The 17900-nt window shown below is 52.1% G+C and overlaps 2 protein-coding genes across 2 annotated transcripts in view; one reads left to right on the top strand and one right to left on the bottom strand.

Annotated features, from left to right (window-relative positions):
* The first annotated feature begins 1850 nt into the window (after positions 1–1850).
* On the top strand, positions 1851–15171 carry LOC140460224 (uncharacterized). The gene is made up of 3 exons (XM_072554651.1): positions 1851–2179; positions 3395–4410; positions 11988–15171. Exons 2-3 carry the CDS (start codon positions 3703–3705, stop codon positions 12462–12464), a joined length of 1185 nt encoding a protein of 394 aa, XP_072410752.1. The 5' UTR covers positions 1851–2179; positions 3395–3702; the 3' UTR covers positions 12465–15171.
* Positions 15172–16649: 1478 nt separating this feature from the next.
* Positions 16650–17900, bottom strand: part of LOC140459980 (uncharacterized) — a 14689-nt gene continuing 13438 nt past the window's right edge. The window contains exon 4 of the mRNA XM_072554395.1: positions 16650–17900. This exon is cut by the window's right edge and continues 559 nt beyond it. Coding sequence (XP_072410496.1) covers positions 17485–17900 — 416 coding nt within the window. The 3' untranslated portion in view covers positions 16650–17484.

The raw sequence follows: 17900 nt of genomic DNA, 5'->3' as shown, positions 1-17900 counted from the left end.
GCATAGAAACAGACCCTTCAGTCCAAACTGTCCATGCCGACCAGATATCCCAAACCAATCCTACCAGCACCCGGTCCATAACCCTCCAAACCCTTTCTATTCATATACCCAACCAAATGCCTGTTAAATGTTGCAATTGTACCAGCCTCCACCACATTCTCTGGCAGCTCATTCCATACACCCTCTGCATGGAAATGTTGCCCCTTAGGTCTCTTTTATATCTTTCCCCTCTCACCCTAAACCCATGCCCTCTAGTTCTGGACTCCCCGACCCCAGGGAAAAGACTTTGTCTATTTATCCTATCCATGTCCCTCATGATTTTATAAACCTCTATAAGGTCACCCCTCAGCCTCCGACGTTCCAGGGAAAACAGCCCCAGCCTGTTCAACCTCCCCATATAGCTCAAACCCTTCAATCCTGGCAACACCCTTGTAAATCTTTTCTGAACCCTTTCAAGTTTCACAACATCTTTCCGATAGGAAGGAGACCAGAATTGCACACAATATTCCAACATTAGCCCTAACCAATGTCCTGTACAGCCGCAACATGATCACCCAACTCCTGTACTCAATACTCTGACCAATAAAGGAAAGCATTAACAAAACTTCACTATCCTATCTACCTGCGACTCCATTTTCAAGGATGTGAGAAACAGAGCACACAACATAATAAATTTCAGTCTGAGTCAAATGCTGAAGCAGCGAATTTTATTGAAACATTCTTGCAAGAAGGGGTGACTAGCAAGTAGCCACCCCGATCCAGAAATTACTCCATAACTTACACAGTTTAATTCTCGGTACTTCCCCATTTCCCCCATTGGCCTTCAAACCGATCAATATTCCTTATTGTGTTCTACCCCTGCCCAGCTGCACTCTGCCCTTCTCCCCCACTCCAAGCCGGGTGACCCTCCCCCCCATAAGTGATTTGGCTCGCTTCAGTGCTGACCTGAGGGAAATTTGCTGAGCTTGGGATATCTTGATGTTCTTTTTCAACTTATCTATTTGTCTGTAACATCTTCCATTGTTTGCAGGCATGTTCCATTTTTGTATGCACATTTTAGCTAACTCAGAAGAAACTATGTATCTCTTTACATAGTCTTCATTCTTGTATGCACATTTTAGCTAACACAGCTCTTCGCTGTAACAATGATACACTGGTGTAGTTTAGTTCATTCACTTTGCATAAGCAGTTATGGTTGCAGAAGTAACACTGCTTTACCTATATCCCACAAAGAGCTATGAACCTGCACTCCAAGGTCTCTCTGTTCAGCCCCACTCCCCAGGACCCCACCATCAAGTGTGCAAGTCCCGCTAAGGTATGCCTTCCCAAAAGTGACTCAAAAAAAGTTCTGGGATTTACATATTAATGGACCAAAACCTGCAACACCACTCTAAAAGATGAAGGACCTAACAGCAATCTAGGTTTGTTCAATGTATCGTTTTAATTGCATGACACTGTGATATTTTGCTATAAATCCTGTGTCCTATGATCCTGTCCCACTAGCTACCTGATGAAGCACAGCGCCCCGAAAGCTAATGCTTCCAAATAAACCTGTTGGACTATAACCTGGTGTTGTGTGAAATTTTAACACGAGCACTTCCGCATCTCGCTGCCGCGAGCCGGTTGCCCTAGAAACAGTTGCTCCTGGAGATGGGTGAAACAATTGGAGGGGGCGGGGCCTCTGTGACCTCGCTCCTGACCCCACCGCTTGGAACCCGATAACGTCACCGCCGCCTGCCGCGCATCCTATTGGCTGCCTCAGGCTGGCTCCACCCTCCCTTGTCGACGTCAGAAAGCGGAGAGCAGCTGGGGAGGGAGCGGTTGCCCTCACCGGTTGCCCTGGAAACCGTTGCTCCTGAAAGGCGAAGGGGAACAATGCCGCAGCTCTGGGTGTCCGCACCTGGAACCCGATGACGTCACCGGCGGCTACCGCGCTTCCTATTGGCCGCTTTAAGTCGCACACGACGTTCCATCGAGGACGTCACAACGCGGAAGCTGCCCAGTCAATCTCAGAGTGAAACGCTCCCCCTCTGTGTAACATCTGGGAGCAAAGCAATGTCCCTTCCTCATTTTCCATTTCTTTTCTTATCCTTGGGGTGAGTGAGAGGGGAAGACTGTTCCCTTGCAGCAGCTGAAGGAAGGGGAAGTGAATGCAGGGAGCAAGTCAGGCTCTGCAAAGGTTGGTTCATTTGTCTCCCTTTTTTCCATTACATTGACACTCTTTGCTCCCTCCCTTTGATGCATTAATTTCTCTGGCTGACAGAATCGTATTTTTTTCTAAAGCTCACAACTTAAAGGGGTAGTTGCTCTTATCAGTAATCTGTCAATTAATAAGACAATAGCATCTGGTGTTATGTGGTGTATATTTGACACATAATTTCTCTAAGCTTCGTTTCCATTGATTTTTAGCCTTTAGTGCATGCTCTATGTACATTAAATCTACAAAATAACATGATACATATTTATTTCTGTCAAATGCTCATCCAGTTCATTTTGTTATGACATGGGGTAAACCCCCTCTGTTAGTTTTAAACCAGCAACACAGAAAAGATTTATCCCGTGCAGTCATCTGTGAAAATTCGAGAGGCCAAGAACTAGTTAAAATAAAAAGTAACAATTTTATTTCTTAAATTAACTAATAATTATTTACAATTCCTATCTATGCTTCCCCTCCTATAATACTAGTCCAATAAAACCCTGATTCAGATTTACCAAAATTCAAATTTCAAGACCAGGTAGCTGTTGAATCTTCCCTATGTATCTTCCTCTGTAGATTTTCTTCTTCTTGGGATTTCTCTTTCACAGGGGGTTGATAGATAAAGGTAACTTTTAGAGACCTATTCTGCGGGCAGTCTGCATTAGTTGGTGGCTTAGCAGTTCTCTGTCAAGTGTTCACGTTTTGCCAGTCTTATAGCCCCAAAGCGTCAGATTGTGTCATTGGGTTTTAATATTGTCAATAGACTAAATTCAAACTTGATTGGAGTTTGGTATTTTTTGGGGTATAAATTAAACTGATTGGCCTAATTCAAATTTGTTTTTGTCTCCAGGCAACCAGCTACACTAGCTGCTGGACCAAAAGGTTAAGTTGTATCTTCTTCAGAACACTTAGTGCTGTCAGGTAGTTCTGCTAGCTTTTAACTTTCTTAAAGATACAGTACACTTCTAGACCTTCATAACAATTCTGTAATAACTTATTGCCACCCCCCATTCCAACAATAACGTAGGCAGCAAGTTCTAGATTATTCTCAATTCTTGCATTCTTCCTCACCTCCCCTATGAACCTTCAATCAAAAACATAATGCACACTTTTTAAAATTACATAAAGTACATATAGTTATAATATGAATTTCAACCATGTACTGACAATAATAACTTGTGTAAACTCCATTTGTAGGCTGATTGAAGGGGAAGATTCACACACACAAGTTCCAGAGCAAACACCAGTATCTTACAGAGTCACTCAATTCATTGGAGTGGATTATCATCGACACTTAAACCAAGAAAGAGAAATGTTTGCCTGTTGTGTCTGCTGCAACAGATTTTAAACATCACTGTGACTGGAGACGTCACACAGTGTTCTGGTGCACCAACTGATCGCTATACTCAGAAAAGTATCACAGCGTTTCCATTGGGGAAAGGCTGTACCGTCGTTCAGGTGGTGTGCAAAGCTTTGACCGATCAGCTAACTTGGAAAGACGCGCCATGGAGAAGCCATGGAAATGCAGGGACTGTGGGAAGGGATTCTCGTTCCCCTCTGCCCTGGCGATTCACCGACGCACGCACACCGGGGAGAGGCCGTTCACCTGCTGCGTGTGCGGCAACGGATTCACTCACTTTTCCCATTTGGTGAACCACCAGCGGGTGCACACCGGGGAGCGGCCGTTCCGCTGCTCCGAGTGCGGCAAGGGCTTTGCTCAGTCCTCCCACCTGACCACCCACCAGCGGGTGCACACCGGCGAGAGGCCGTTCCGCTGCTCCGAGTGCGGGAAGGCCTTCGCTCAGCCCTCTCACCTGTACCTGCACGAGCGGGTGCACAGCGGGGAGAGGCCGTTCGGCTGCTCCGAGTGCGGCAGGGGCTTTGGCGACCCGGCCGCCCTGGAGAGTCACCGGGCGGCCCACTCCGGCGGAGGGCGGCTGGCCTGCGCCCGGTGCGGGAGGCAGTTCACCCGGCTCACCAACCTGCGGCGGCACCAGCGGGCGCACACCGGGGAGAGGCCGTTCGCCTGCTCCTCCTGCGGGAAGGCCTTCACCCGCTCGACCAGCCTGGCGGCCCACCGCCGGGTCCACACCGGGGAGCGGCCCTTCGCCTGCCCGGTCTGCGGGAAGGGCTTTGCCGACCCCTCCACCCTCTGGCAGCACCGGCGCATCCATACGGGGGAGAGGCCCTTCACCTGCCCCGTCTGCGGGAAGGCCTTCATTCGGTCGTCCCACCTACAACTGCACCAACGGGTCCACTCCAAGTAGAGGCCGCTGAGCACGGGAAAGCAATTTGTTGCTTGATACAGCCTGAAGAAAGACCCTACGAGGGAGAGAGACCGTTGGTTCTGCTCTGCACACGAGAAGAGCTGAACTGAGCCATTGCAAGTTCAGTGATTTAAGCGCATTTAGCTGCTCCGGCCTTATTTCGTAATTATTTTTATCAACGGACTCAGACACGTCGTGATTTGATTCGATTTACTGTTGTCACGTGTCCCGAGGTACAGTGAAAAGTGTTGTTTTGCAAGCTATACAGGAAGATTGTACCAGACAAGGTCCCAGCAAGGTGGGGGCGGGGGGGTGGGGCAGAACAGAATACAGCATTACACCTGCAAAGAGCGAAATCTGCATTAACACACCCCTCTCCCAATTTACAGCCATCTACCTTCTTGTTTTTGTCTCCAAATCTCACATTTATCCAAATTATACTGCCCCCGCCATTGATGTGCCCACTCTGCCTCACAGCGCCGGGGACCCGGGCTTGAATTCCCGCCTCGGGCAACTGGCTACATGGAGTTTGCACATATTCCCCGTGTCTGCGTGGGTTTCCTCTGGGCGCTTCGGTTTCCTGCCCCCACACTCTTGACTCTGATCCCCAGCATTTGCAGTCCTCGCTTTCTACAATCCAAAGGTGTGCAGGTTTGGTGAGTTGGCCTCGCTAAATTGCCCGTAGTGTGCAAGGGACGTTTAGGCCAGGTGCCGGAAAAGCACAGCAGGCCAGGCAGCATCCGAGGAGCAGGAGAATCGACGTTTCGGGCATAAGCCCTTCCGACAGGAGGAATCTGGAGCATCTAGAGGAAACCAACGCAGACACGGGGAGAACGTGCACACTCAACATAGCCAGTCGCCCGAGGCTGGAATCAAACCCGAGTCCCCAGCGCTGAGAGGCAGCAGTGCTAACCCACTGCAAATCAATGGCAGATGCAGTGTAAGTTGGATAAAATGTGAGGTTTGGAGACAAAAACAAGACGGCAGATTACTTTCTGAATGGTATAAATTGGGGGAGAGGTGAGTTAATGCAGATTTCGCTCTCTCCACCTTCTCTGCGGCTGTAACACTATATTCTGTTCTGCGCACCCTCCCTCCTGATGCACCTTCTGTGCTACGATCTGCCAGTATAGCACACACAACGACAATTTTCACTGTATCTCGGTACACGTGACAACAGGACCACATTGTCACAGTTCACCCTCCCACCCAACTTGGTTTCATCTGCAAACGTTGAGGTGTTACATTTCGTTCCCTCATCCAAATCATTAATATATATTGTGAATAGCTGGGGGTCCTAGCACTGAACCCTGCAGCACCCCACTAGTTACTGCCCACCAATTTGAAAAGGACTTATTAATTCCTACTCTTTGTTTCCTCTCCACCTACCAGTTTTCTATCCATCTCAATAGACTTCCTCCAATCCCATGCGCTTTATTCTTACACAATAATCTTAGGCGAGACTCTGTCAAATGCTTTCTGTAAGTCCAAATACACCACATCGACTGGCTCCCCCTTGTCAACTCAACCAATTACGTTTTCGTAGAATTCCCAACAGATTTGTCAAACATGACTTCCCCTTTATAAATCCATGCTGACTGTGCAGGTAGGTAGGATAGTGAAGAAGGCGTTTACAAGGATGTTGCCAGGGTTGGAGGGTTTGAGCTATAGGGAGAGGCTGAACAGACTTGGGCTGTTTTCCCTGGAGCGTCGGTGGCTGAGGGGTGACCTTATAGAGATTTACAAAATTATGAGGGGCATGGATAGGATAAATAGACAAAGTCTTTTCCCTGGGGTTGGGGAATCCAGAACTAGAGGGGGATAGGTTTAGGGTGAGAGGGGAAAGATATAAAAGGGACCTCAGGGGCAACTTTTTCACACAGAGGGCGGTACGTGTGTGGAATGAGCTGCCAGAGGATGTGGTGGAGGCTGGTACAGTTGCAACATTTAAGAGGCATTTGGATGGGTATATGAATAGGAAGGGTTTGGAGGGATATGGGCCGGGTAATGGCAGGTGTGACTATGTTGGTTTGGGTTGGGATATCTGGTCGGCATGGACGGGTTGGACCGAAGGGTCGGTTTCCATGCTGCACATCTCTCTGACTCTAATTCTGCCACTGCTTTCGAAATGCTCCATTGTAAAGTCGTTGATAACGGATTCGAGAATTTTCCCCACTGCTGACGTTCGACTTACTGATCCATAATTCCCTGTTTACTCTCCACCTCCCCGTTTGAATACTGGAGCGACATTGGCTACCCTCCAATTGGCAGGGACTGTTCCAGAGTCCATAGAATCCTGGAAGATGACCACCAATGTGACCACCATTTCTAGAGCCACGTCCTTAAGTACTCTGGGATGGGCGTAGTTTGCTTTCCTGAGGCAGTGGAAAATATAGATGGGGGTCGGTGGATGGAAAGCTGGTTCGTCTGATGGACTGAGCTATGATTCCCGACTCTCTGCAGTTTCTTGCGAGCGCAGGAAGTTGCCGTATGACACACCTGTGGACTTGGACCCAGCTACCCTGGTCCAGAGGGACTGACGTTACCACCGCGAGAGCAGGCCTGACGTTACTCGTAGGTATTTTCCAATGACAGGGAAAATTGTAATTGGATTGTCCGAACAAGATGGCCGGGCACTATTTCCTTCGGATAATCGATTAAATGCCTTTCCTCTGGGGCTCGAAACCTTTAAAGTCTGCTCCCCCTTCAGGAGACCAGCAGCAGCACACAGGCATGCAGGACCCTGCCCCCCAACACAGCCCACCGCCCCTGCCTCCCAAACCCGTTCCACCACCACCCTCCCCCATCCCAGCACACAGCGTGAGACTGCCCCCACCCCCCCCCCCCCCACCGCCTTTGGAGACTGCCTGTTTAATCACTTTAAACAAAAGACGCGATCACTATTGGAAACACGTCTTCGATGTAATGTTTCTTTCGGGACCTTGAGATCTCCTTCGGATAATCCAATTTTAAGATAATCGGTTTTCGGATAATTGAGGTTCCTCTGTAGCTTGTTCAGATAGGTTAACGCACAGCTCAGGAGCAGGTGGGAATTGAATCGGTCTCAGAGATAGGGACACTACCACTGCTCCAACGGTGCTTTCTGGACATTAATTGTATCAATTGAGATTAATTATATTCCTTGCATTGGGATAAGAGATGTTTTAAGTAAGGTTTATTGCAACATAAAAGTGTCTACAGTATTACTCAGACCTATCAGTAACAGCATTGTTTATCAGTCGTACTACACTTTATTCATAGTTGTGAGGTAAGAACTCAGGTTGTGCTGAAAATAAAGACACTTTTTGTCAAACCTTCTTATGTGGTCTTTTATCTTGTTAATCTTACCATCTGGACAATTCAGCTTTTTCTTTACAATAATCACGTGTAAGTGAAAGGGGAACAGCAAAGTCAGGATTTGTCAGAGTTTGATTTCAGTGTTTTAGCTGGAGACCCCCCACCCCCCGAGAAGCTGCTGATCTTAGAAAGCAACAGTGAAACAGAGCTTCCACAACTCAGACATTTCCAGCGGACTTTCTTTCTCTCTCTGAAATTCCTCTCCTGTCAGTTCCCTCGGTGCCAAGAGGGAGGGGGGGGGGGTGCTTTAGGGGGAAGGTGGCAGCAAATTGCAACAGCCATTCACAAGAGTTGTGTTTGAGAGTCGGCTGGGTTTGCAAACAGCGATGCTATTCCAAACTCCTTGGCTTGTGGGTGTGTGTGTGGGGGTAGGGGTGTGTGTGGGGGGGGGGAGGTGGATGTGTGTGGGGGGGGAGGTGGGTGTGTGTGTGGGGGAGGTGGGTGTGTGTGGGGGGGGAGGTGGGTGTGTATGGGGGGGAGGTGGGTGTGTGTGGGGGGGGAGGGGTGTGTGTGGGGTGGGAGGGGTGTGTGTGTGGGGGGGGGCGGAGGGTGTGTGTGTGGGGGGGCAGGGGTGTGTGGGGAGCGGAGTGTGTGTTTGGGGGGCGGAGGGTGTGTGTGGGGGGGAGGGTGTGTGTGGTGTGTGTGTGGGGGAGGGGGATGTGTGTGGGGGAGGAGTGTGTGTATGTGGGGGAGGGGGAGGTGTGTGTGTGTGTGGGGGAGGTGTGTGTGTGTGGGGGAGGTGTGTGTGTGTGGGGGGGGGAGGGGATTGGGGTGTGTGTGTGGGGGGTGGAGGGTGTGTGTGTGTGAGAGGGGAAAGGGTGTGTGTGTGTGTGGGCGGGGGGCTGGGGGAGTGGGGGCAGTGGGTGGGGTGCTGGGGGTGGGGTGGGGGAGTGGGGGGTGGAGGTGGGGGGAGTGGGGGGTGGAGGTGGGGGGGGGGTGTGGGGGGGTGGGGGAGTGGGGGGTGGAGGTGGGGGAGTGGGGGGTGGAGGTGGGGGGGGTGTGGTGGGGTGGGGAGTGTGGGGTGGGGTGGCGGGGGGTGTGGTGGGGGGGGTGATGTGGGGGGTGGGGGGGTGTGGTGTGGGGTGGCGGGGGGTGTGGTGTGGGGTGGCGGGGGGTGCGGGGAAGTTCAGTCCACAATCCCCCATCTGATTTCGAGAGACCGAGTCACGGAAAGAGACCCTTCGGTCCAACCTGCCCATGCCGACCCAGATGTGCCAACCCCAACCTAGTCCCACCCTCCAAACCCTTTCCTATTCATAGACCCATCCAAATACCTGTACCCCATGGTTAATCCGTGGTAGATTCTTATATATTTAAATACCTGTAGGGTTGGAGTGGTGGGGGGATAAGCCCCTGCCCTCTGATAGGTTTTTCATTGGCCAATTTACCTTCCCGACAGCCCCCTGGTTTCCGCTTCCGTGAAGGAGACGCGGCCTTGGGGGGGAGGTGGAGGAGATGTGGGCGGGGCTGTCCCCTCAACCAATCGGAGTGACGGCTCGCTGACTGTAGGGGCGGGGCTCCAACCCGAACCCTTCGCGGTGAAAGGTGGAGGCGGGACGGCGGCCCGCGTGGGCGGGGCTCGCCTTCCAACCAATCGGAGTGCGTGAGCCGGGCCGGACCGGCCATCGAACCAATTGGAGTGAATGGGGAGGCCGGGCGAGTGGAGCTAATGGGCGGGACTGGACCGCCGGGACAATCGGCGTGTCGCGAGGGAAGCGGGGCTGGTGCACCAGCCAATCGGTGTGAAGGATCGGGGCGGGTCAGGGTGGTGCGGCTGGCCCTTCGACCAATGAGAGACCAAGGACGGAGGGGGTGCGCCTGGAGGACCGAGCCGCAGCGGCCGGTCCTCCAACCATTCGGATTGAACGAGGGGGGACGGGCCTGGACCTCTAACCAATCGGAGTGAATGGGGAGGCGGGGCTTAGTCATTGGCTGGATCCCTGGCCCAGGGTCACGGTGAGCGGAGACTGGTTTGCACTGTCTAGGGCCTGAATGGAGGGGGAGGGGGGGGGGATGGGGCAATGGATGGGGGCGGTGGGGCAATGGATGGGGGCGGTGGGGGAATGGATGGGGGGAATGGGGCAATGGACGGGGGAGATGGGGCAATGGATGGGGGGATGTGGCAATGGATGGGGGCGATGGGGGAATGGGGCAATGGATGTGGGGGGATGGGGCAATGGATGGGGGGGATGGGGCAATGGATGGGGGCGATGGGGGAATGGATGGGGGGGATGGGGCAATGGATGGGGGATGGGAACACTGTGAGGGAGATGTGATCCAGGGATCTTGATGGGTAGTGTCCCTAACTGGCAGATTCTCTGATTCAGCTCTCTCCATCTCTCGAGGTGTGTAGGAACATCTCAATAGTAAGCTGAGTTACAAAATTACAGTAACGCGGACACAAAAAGAACTGAGTAGCTGTTTGGGTCATTGCGAAGGGAATGAGCAGTGCAAAGGGTCACAGGTGGGGCTAGACCAGGTAAGGATGGCGGATTTACTTCAACTGAAGGTAAAGGACCGTGGATGCTGGAAATCTGAAACACAAAATAGAGCAGGAAGTTCTGGAGCAAGCCTGCAGGTCTGACTTTTAGTTGGTATTTCGAGTCTGGTGATTCTCCGTGAGTACTGAAAATAGCCGGGAAGGGGTCGGTACTTATGCTGAGGATAGGGAGTGAATAGAGCATGAGGGTGCCCAGGGAGAGAGAAAAAGATGGATGGGCACACAAAGGGATTGCTGACGATAAGCCAAGAGGAAACATAAATGCCAGTAAGGGTAGCAATGAGAAGTTGCCTGAATAACATGAGTGGACCAGATGGATTTTTAATGACAATTGATAATTTGTTATGGTCTGCTTTTACAACTGTTATTTGGTTCAATTGAAATTTACATCGCACCTTCTGCCATGGCAGGTTAGCAATACGATGACATTAACAGCAACCTACCATCACAACACTTTAGGAAATAAGCATTCTCCTCAGATACTTGAATTGTCGTTTCTGATTTTTGACTCTATTTCAGAATATAATAGAATAGCCTTTATTGTCAGACATACTCAGAGAGTATAGTCGAAAGTTTACATGTTGCCAGTTAAACTTAGATACAAAAGTACCTAGGCACAGCTTACTTAGTTGAGTTATAGACAATTGAGAAATAAAATGTCCAGCGTTACAGAAATAGCAGTTCACCACAACAGACCATGCTAGCACCTAGCTCCTGACACGAAGGATATTGTCAAACTGGAGAGGGTTCAGAAAAGATTTGGCAGGATTTTCCTGGGAATGGAGGGTTTGAGTTATGGGGAAGTGGACGGTTAGGCTGGGCCTTTTTTTTTCACTGGAGGATAGTAAATTGAGATGTGACCTTTTAGAGGTTTATCCAATCTTGAGGGGTATAGATAAGGTGAATGGCAGGTGTCTTTTCCCTCAGTCGGGGGATTTCAAGTCAGAGGGGCACATTTTTAAAGGTGAGAGGAGAAGGAGGGTGTTTTTTAAAAAAAAGAGAGGCAATTTTTTTTTAATTACGCAGAGGGTGGTTGTTGCGTTGAGTGAACGTCCAGAGGAAGTAGTGGACGCAGGTACAGTTACAAAGTTTAAAAGACGTTTTTCAGTAAGAAAGGTTTGGGGGGAGGGGGGGAGGGGATGAGGGGGGACGCAGGAAGGCTGGTGGGAACAAGGAAGCCCAGGGGCGGGGCTTGTCCTCCAACCAATCGGAGTGCAGAAGGGTGGCGGGGGTTGGAGGGCTGAGTGGCCGGGGCTGAGCCACTGCAGCGTCCACGGATGTAGAGTTGGGTGAGAGATGGCTCCTTCATCAGAGGCTGGTGGAACGCGTTACGGTTTGGGATTCGGGTGGGGCCCGGACCGAAGGGCCCGCTCTGTTTCCGTGTTGTCTTGACTCTGTTTGGAGACTGACGAGGTGCGCCATGTCCCTGTTGCAGATGGTGAGAAGGGAGGGAGGTGCAGATGCCAAGCTGAAGCCAAACGCCCAGTCAAGGTCCGGGTGAGCCGCTCTTCGACTCGCTTCAGAAGGTTGGGTGGGTGGGGGGGGGAAGAAATGCCAGTTCTGGCTGTGGCCAACGGGGACGCCAACGGGAGGCCTGGGGGCGCGCTCCGGTGAGCCGAACCCCGCGGGCATGGAGAAGCGGTGGAAGTGCGGAGACTGCGGGAAGGGCTTCGACTACCCTTCCCACCTGGAGACCCACCGCCGCAGCCACACCGGCGAGAGGCCGTTCACCTGCCCCGAGTGCGGCAAGGGCTTCGCCCAGTCCCAGCACCTGCTCTCGCACCAGCGGGCCCACTCCAGCCGCCGGCCGCTCCAGTGCTTCGAGTGCGAGAAGAGCTTCAAGCGGAGGAACCACCTGATGCAGCACCAGCAGACCCACACCGGGGAGCGGCCCTACACCTGCCCCGAGTGCGGCAAGGGCTTCGCCCAGTCCTCCACCCTGACGCGGCACCGGCAGACCCACACCGGCCGGCGGCCCTTCACCTGCTCGGTGTGCGGCAAGGGCTTCATCCAGTCCTCCACGCTGCTGCGCCACCAGCGGGTCCACACCGGGGAGAGGCCGTTCACCTGCCCCGTGTGCGGGAAGGGGCTGACCCGCTTGAGCACCCTCGCCTCCCACCAGCGTGCCCACGCCGACAAGTAGGCGCCTCGTCGCGGGAGGGCGGTGGTGCACTTTCGGGAGGCGGGCCTAGACGTTTGGGGCCGCTCACCGTCTGGGCCCATGCGAAGGACTCGGGTGCCAGTGAGTACAGACGATAGTCCCCAGGCTGACCCCCTCGGACCAGACGATTCACGGTTAGCGATCAAATAAATCGGCTTTTGCGGAAACACTCTCGGTGTGTCCTTGGCCATATTTCTGAAACATCGATTTTCCTGCTTCTCGGATGCTGCCTGACCTGCTGTGCTTTTCCAGCACCACTCTAATCGTAGCCCATATCCCTCTCAACCCACCCTATTCATGTGCCCGTCCAGACGCCTGTTAAATGCTGTAACTGTACCAGCCTCCACCCTTTCCTCTGACCGCTCATTCCATACACGTACCACTCTCTGCATGTAAACATTGCCCCTTAGCTCCCTTTTAAATCTTTCCCCTCTCACCCTAAACCTACACCCTCCAGTTCTGGACTCCCCTGACCCTGGGGGAAGAAATCTTGTCTGTTTACCTTATCCATGCCCCTCATGATTTTATACACTTCTGTAAGGTCACCCCTCAGCCTCAGGGAAAACAGCCCCAACCTATTCAGCTTCTCCCTATAGCTCAAACCCTCCAACATCCTTGTAAAATCTTTTCTGAACCCTTTCAAGTTTCACAACATCCTTCCTCCAGCAGGGAGACCAGAATTGAACAGAGTATGTTAAAAGTGGCCTAACCAATGTCCTGTACAGCCGCAACAGGACCTCCCAACTCCTATACTCAATGCTCCACGCGATAAAGGCAAGCACACAAAACATCTCCTTCGCCAACCTGTTTACCTGTGACTCCACTTCCTAGAAACTGTGCACCTGCACCCCTCGGTCTCTCTGTTCAACAACACTCCCCAGGGTCCTACTCTTAACTGTATCTCTGTTCATCACTTTCAGCTTTGAGACTGTGAAATTCGATTTGTGAAATTGAGCATCCCACCTGCAAGCCTGTTTGAACTATAAGTCCTCCCTGTGTATGGATTTAACAGGAGGTGGGGATGCCTCCTTGAAGATGCCAAAAGTATCAACCAACTGATTCCTCTCAGCAGTTAAAGAGATACACAGCATGGAAACGACCCTTCATCCTAACTTGTCTATGCCGACCCAGGTATCGTAAATTAGTCCAGACTTTGGCCCATATCCCCCTAAACCCTTTCTATTCATGCACCCATCCAGATGGCTTTTAATTGTAATTGCACCAGCCTCCAGCACGTCCTCTGGTAGCTCGTTCCACACATGCAACATCCTCTGCATGGCAAAGCTTGACCCTTTTTAAATCTTTCCCCTCTCACCTTGAACCGATGCCCCTCTAGGTTTGGACTCCCCTACTCTGGGGAGAAGGGCCTTGGCTGTTTAGCTTCGGTCCAACCAGCCTGTGCCAACTATAATCCCAAACCAAACCAAACCCCCGCCCCCCCAACTCTGCCTCATAACTCAAACCTTCCATTCCCGGCAAGGTCCCAGTAAATTTCTTCGGAACCCTCCCCTGCTTAACAATTATCCATCCTAAATCAGAACTGGAGACAGTATTCCTGAAGAGACCTCACCACCATCCTTGACAACGACACGAGGATGTCCCGACTCCTGTATCCGAGGTCGGAGGGCAGGCTCGATCCATGTGCACGTTTCAAACGCCGGTCGATTTCAGGAACGAGAACAGCGCAGGAAGCTGGTGGAGGAGCTCTATGATCAGAACAGCATCATCCTGCTCACAAAGAAACCCGGACCTGGGTGAATTCAATCCTTCTTGACCATCTACGAGACGGGCAGACTGCAAGTCAGGCCCGAGGTGCCATTTGTTGCTTCTAAAGTTAAAGGTAACAAATCTTGGTGTAGCCCAACCGATTCGGCAAGAGCAGGGGAGAGAGCAAATTCGCAAAACAAGCAACAAACCCTCCTCCGTAAGGAATGAGAACAGCACAGGAACGAGAACAGCACAGGAACAGGTCCCCTTGGGCCCACGATGTGCTGAATCTGATGTCAAACTCAACTAATCCCTTCTGCCCTGCCTTGGTCGGTATCCCTCCCTTCCGTGCATATTCCTGGGCCTATCGAGAAGCCTCTGCTGTACGCAGCGTGTCAAAGTTTGCAGACGACGCGAAGACGCCTGGTAGAGCCAAGTGTGCAGAGGATTCTGAAAGTTCGCAAAGGGACAGGGATAGTTCAAGTGAGTGGGCAAAAAAGGTCCGGGAGATGGCGTAAGATGTTGATAAACGTGACAGCATCATCCGTCTTGGTGGAGATAATAGCAAAATGGACTATTTATTTGAACTGGGAAGAAATTGCAGCACGCTGCTGTGCGGAGGGACCTGGGTGCGTGAATCGCAGAAGGTTGGGCTCCTTAAGTAAGGATGCGCTGGCACCAGGAGGCCTGCAGAGGTGGAGTATTCTGGGGAACATTTAGCAGTGCATGATGGGAAAAATTAGCCAACTCTGCAGTTATAGAGCAGTGAGTTTTAAAAACAACTTGACAAAAGGTCATAGACAGTAAACATGACACAGGCCGAACGCACACAAAAGCCTCTAACCTCATAACGGCTCCTTGGGTAGAGTTTGAACTGCAAACGTTAGCTGAAACAAACCGTCCGGACACAGAAACAAAGTTATGGAGCGACGTGAATGATTGACATTTTGGAAATTCAATAAAAGCCAAAGTTCAGTGCCAACAGACGACAAACCTTTCATGATAATTTGTCACTTCTCAGCATACCTTGAAGTATATAAATGTTACCCTTTCCCTTAAAAGGCAGGAAAAGGGACCCAAGAAAAGTTGGGCCCTCTTATGTTTTTATTTTAGCCGATAAAAATCTGCATGCTGTTTCTTTCAATAAGCACTGAGCGTTTTTCAGTTCAGGGTTGGTTCTGAGTCTTTGTCTCAGCGTTGAGTTTGCTCTCACGGACCCCTGCGAATTTCAATCCGACTCAACAGAGGAGGTTCGTTCAGTCGATTGCCGAGTTGAGACGCTCGGCTCATGAGGAGAGATGGAGTAGACTGGGACAGTACTCATTGGAATTCAGAAGAACAAGGGGGGAGGATCCTATAGAAATTATGAATGGAATAGATACAATTGAAGCAGGGAGCTTGATTCCACTGGTGGGTCAAACTAGAACGAGGGGGGTACAGCCTCAAAATAAGATGGGTGGGGGCGGAAAGAAAGCAGATTTAGGACAGAGTTGAGGAGGAACTTCTTCAGCCAGTGGGTTGGTGAATCTGTGGAGTTCCCCACCCCGTGAAGTGTTTGAGGCTTCCTCACCAAATGTTTTGCAAGCTAAGATCTGCATTTCCTTTCAACATTAAGGGATAGTGGAGCTGAGTCCACGAGGAGATCAGGCCTGCTCTTATTGCATGACAGAGGATGCTTGAAGGGCCGGGAGGGCCTGTTCCTGTTGCTCACGTTCTTCCTCAGTCTCCAACAGCACCCCTGGCCGCGGCCTACTGCGTTAGAACATAAATTCGCCCCTCTCGTATCGCGGTTGGACTGAGTGTTAATTGCAGCAGGGGGGCAGAGTCCTGAGGCAGTCGAAAGGGTGAGTTTATTTCAGAAGTCATACACATAAGATCTGACTCAGTCTTAGCCTCGAACGGCCCCTCTATGCCAGAGCTCGAGTCTACAGGAGAAACCGCACAGATCTCTAGCCCCCCTCCCCCCACCACCCCGTCACATTACAGAGCTCCTTTACTCCACTTGATCGGACGGCGATCTGATCATCTTTAATCCTGCCCGGATTCTGAGTGGGTTTCATTTCACGAACTGCGGAAGGGTTGCAGAAACGACCGTCTATTTTCGTGGGGTGGAGGGAGGGGGGCGCTGCAAATTGGGCATCCGGCTGCTGTGCCAACAAACCCTCCAGGGGCTGGGGACGGTGGCTCCGTGGGTTAGTGCTGCTGTCTCACAGCACCAGGGAGCCGGGTTCGATTCCACCCTCGGGCGACTCTCCGCGTGGAGTTTGTACCCCAACCCCACTCCCTACCGTGGGCTACCTTCGGGTGCTCTGGTTTCCTCCCACTGATCAAACAAAGATGTGTAAATATGGTGCATTGGCCGTGCTAAATTACCCATAGTGCCCAGGGATGTGCAGGTTAGGGTGGGTTGGCCGTGCTAAATGGTCTCATAGTGCCCAGGGATGTGCAGGTTAGGGTGGATTGGCCATGCTAAATTACCCATAGTGCCCAGGGATGTGTAGGTTAGGGTGGATTGGCCGTGCTAAATTTTCCTGTAGTGTCCAGGATTCTGCAGGCTAGTTGGGTTGACCACGCCAAATTGTTCCAGTGTCCAGGAACGTGGAGCTGAGGGTGGATTGGCCATGCTAAATTACCCAGAGTGTCCAAGGATGTGCAGGTTCAGGTAGATTAGCCATGAGAGATTGTCCTGTAGTGCCCAGGAATGTGCAGCAGAGGTTGATAGGCCATGCTAAATTGTCCTGGGATGTGCAGGTTAGGTGGATTGGGACAATTTAGCATGGCCAATCCACCCTAACCTGTACATCCCTGGGCACTATGGGTAATTTAGCACGGCCAATCCACCCCTAACCTACACATCCCTGGGCACTATGGGTAATTTAGCATGGCCAATCCACCCTAACCTGCACATCCCTGGGGCAGTATGGGTAATTTAGCACGGCCAATCCACCCTAACCTGCACATCCCTGGGCACTATGGGTAATTTAGCACGGCCAATCTACCCTAACCTGCACATCCCTGGGCACTATGGGTAATTTAGCACGGCCAATCCACCCTAACCTACACATCCCTGGGCACTATGGGTAATTTAGCATGGCCAATCCACCCTAACCTGCACATCCCTGGGGCAGTATGGGTAATTTAGCACAGCCAATCCACCCTAACCTGCACATCCCTGGGCACTATGGGTAATTTAGCATGTCCAATCCACCCTAACCTGCACATCCCTGGGCACTATGGGTAAGTTTAGCACAGCCAATCCAGCCTAACCTGCACATCCCTGGGCACTATGGGTAATTTAGCATGGCCAATCCACCCTAACCTGCATATCCCTGGGACACTGGTGGGTGATCCACCGCCTCACGCGTGGATCTTGCGGTGCCTCATGTAGTTGCCCAAGAAGGCGAAGGTGGCCTGGCAGATGGCGCAGGCGTAGGGCCTCTCGCCGGTGTGGACGCGGCGGTGGCGGGCCAGGTCGCCGGACTGCCCGAAGGCGGCGGGGCACTGCGGGCACCGGTGGGCCGCTCGCCGGTGTGTGGGCGCGCCGGTGGCAGCGCAGCGCCGGGCCGCTCTTGAAGCGGGCCGGGCACCGCGGGCAGGCGAAGGGCCGCGTGTCCGAGTGGGCCCGCCGGTGGCGGCGCAGGTGGGCGGCCTGGCCGAAGGCCTGCCCGCACTCGCCGCAGGCAAAGGGCCGCTCGCCGGAGTGGGCGCGCT

Source organism: Chiloscyllium punctatum, chromosome 36 (assembly GCF_047496795.1).
Source record: "Chiloscyllium punctatum isolate Juve2018m chromosome 36, sChiPun1.3, whole genome shotgun sequence".
NCBI classification, from domain to species: domain Eukaryota; kingdom Metazoa; phylum Chordata; class Chondrichthyes; order Orectolobiformes; family Hemiscylliidae; genus Chiloscyllium; species Chiloscyllium punctatum.
The sequence above is the reverse complement of the archived record's forward strand: the minus strand, read 5'-3'. Positions and strand labels throughout refer to the sequence as shown.

What these genes read in the sequence shown, in the direction of transcription:
- LOC140460224 (XM_072554651.1), top strand. Translation starts at nt 3,703, where the DNA reads ATGGAGAAGCCATGGAAATGCAGGGACTGTGGGAAGGGATTCTCGTTC. An exon ending in CCTGCCCCGTCTGCGGGAAG is followed by an intron (nt 4,411 to 11,987) that starts GCCTTCATTCGG and finishes GACTGCGGGAAG; the next exon opens with GGCTTCGACTACCCTTCCCA.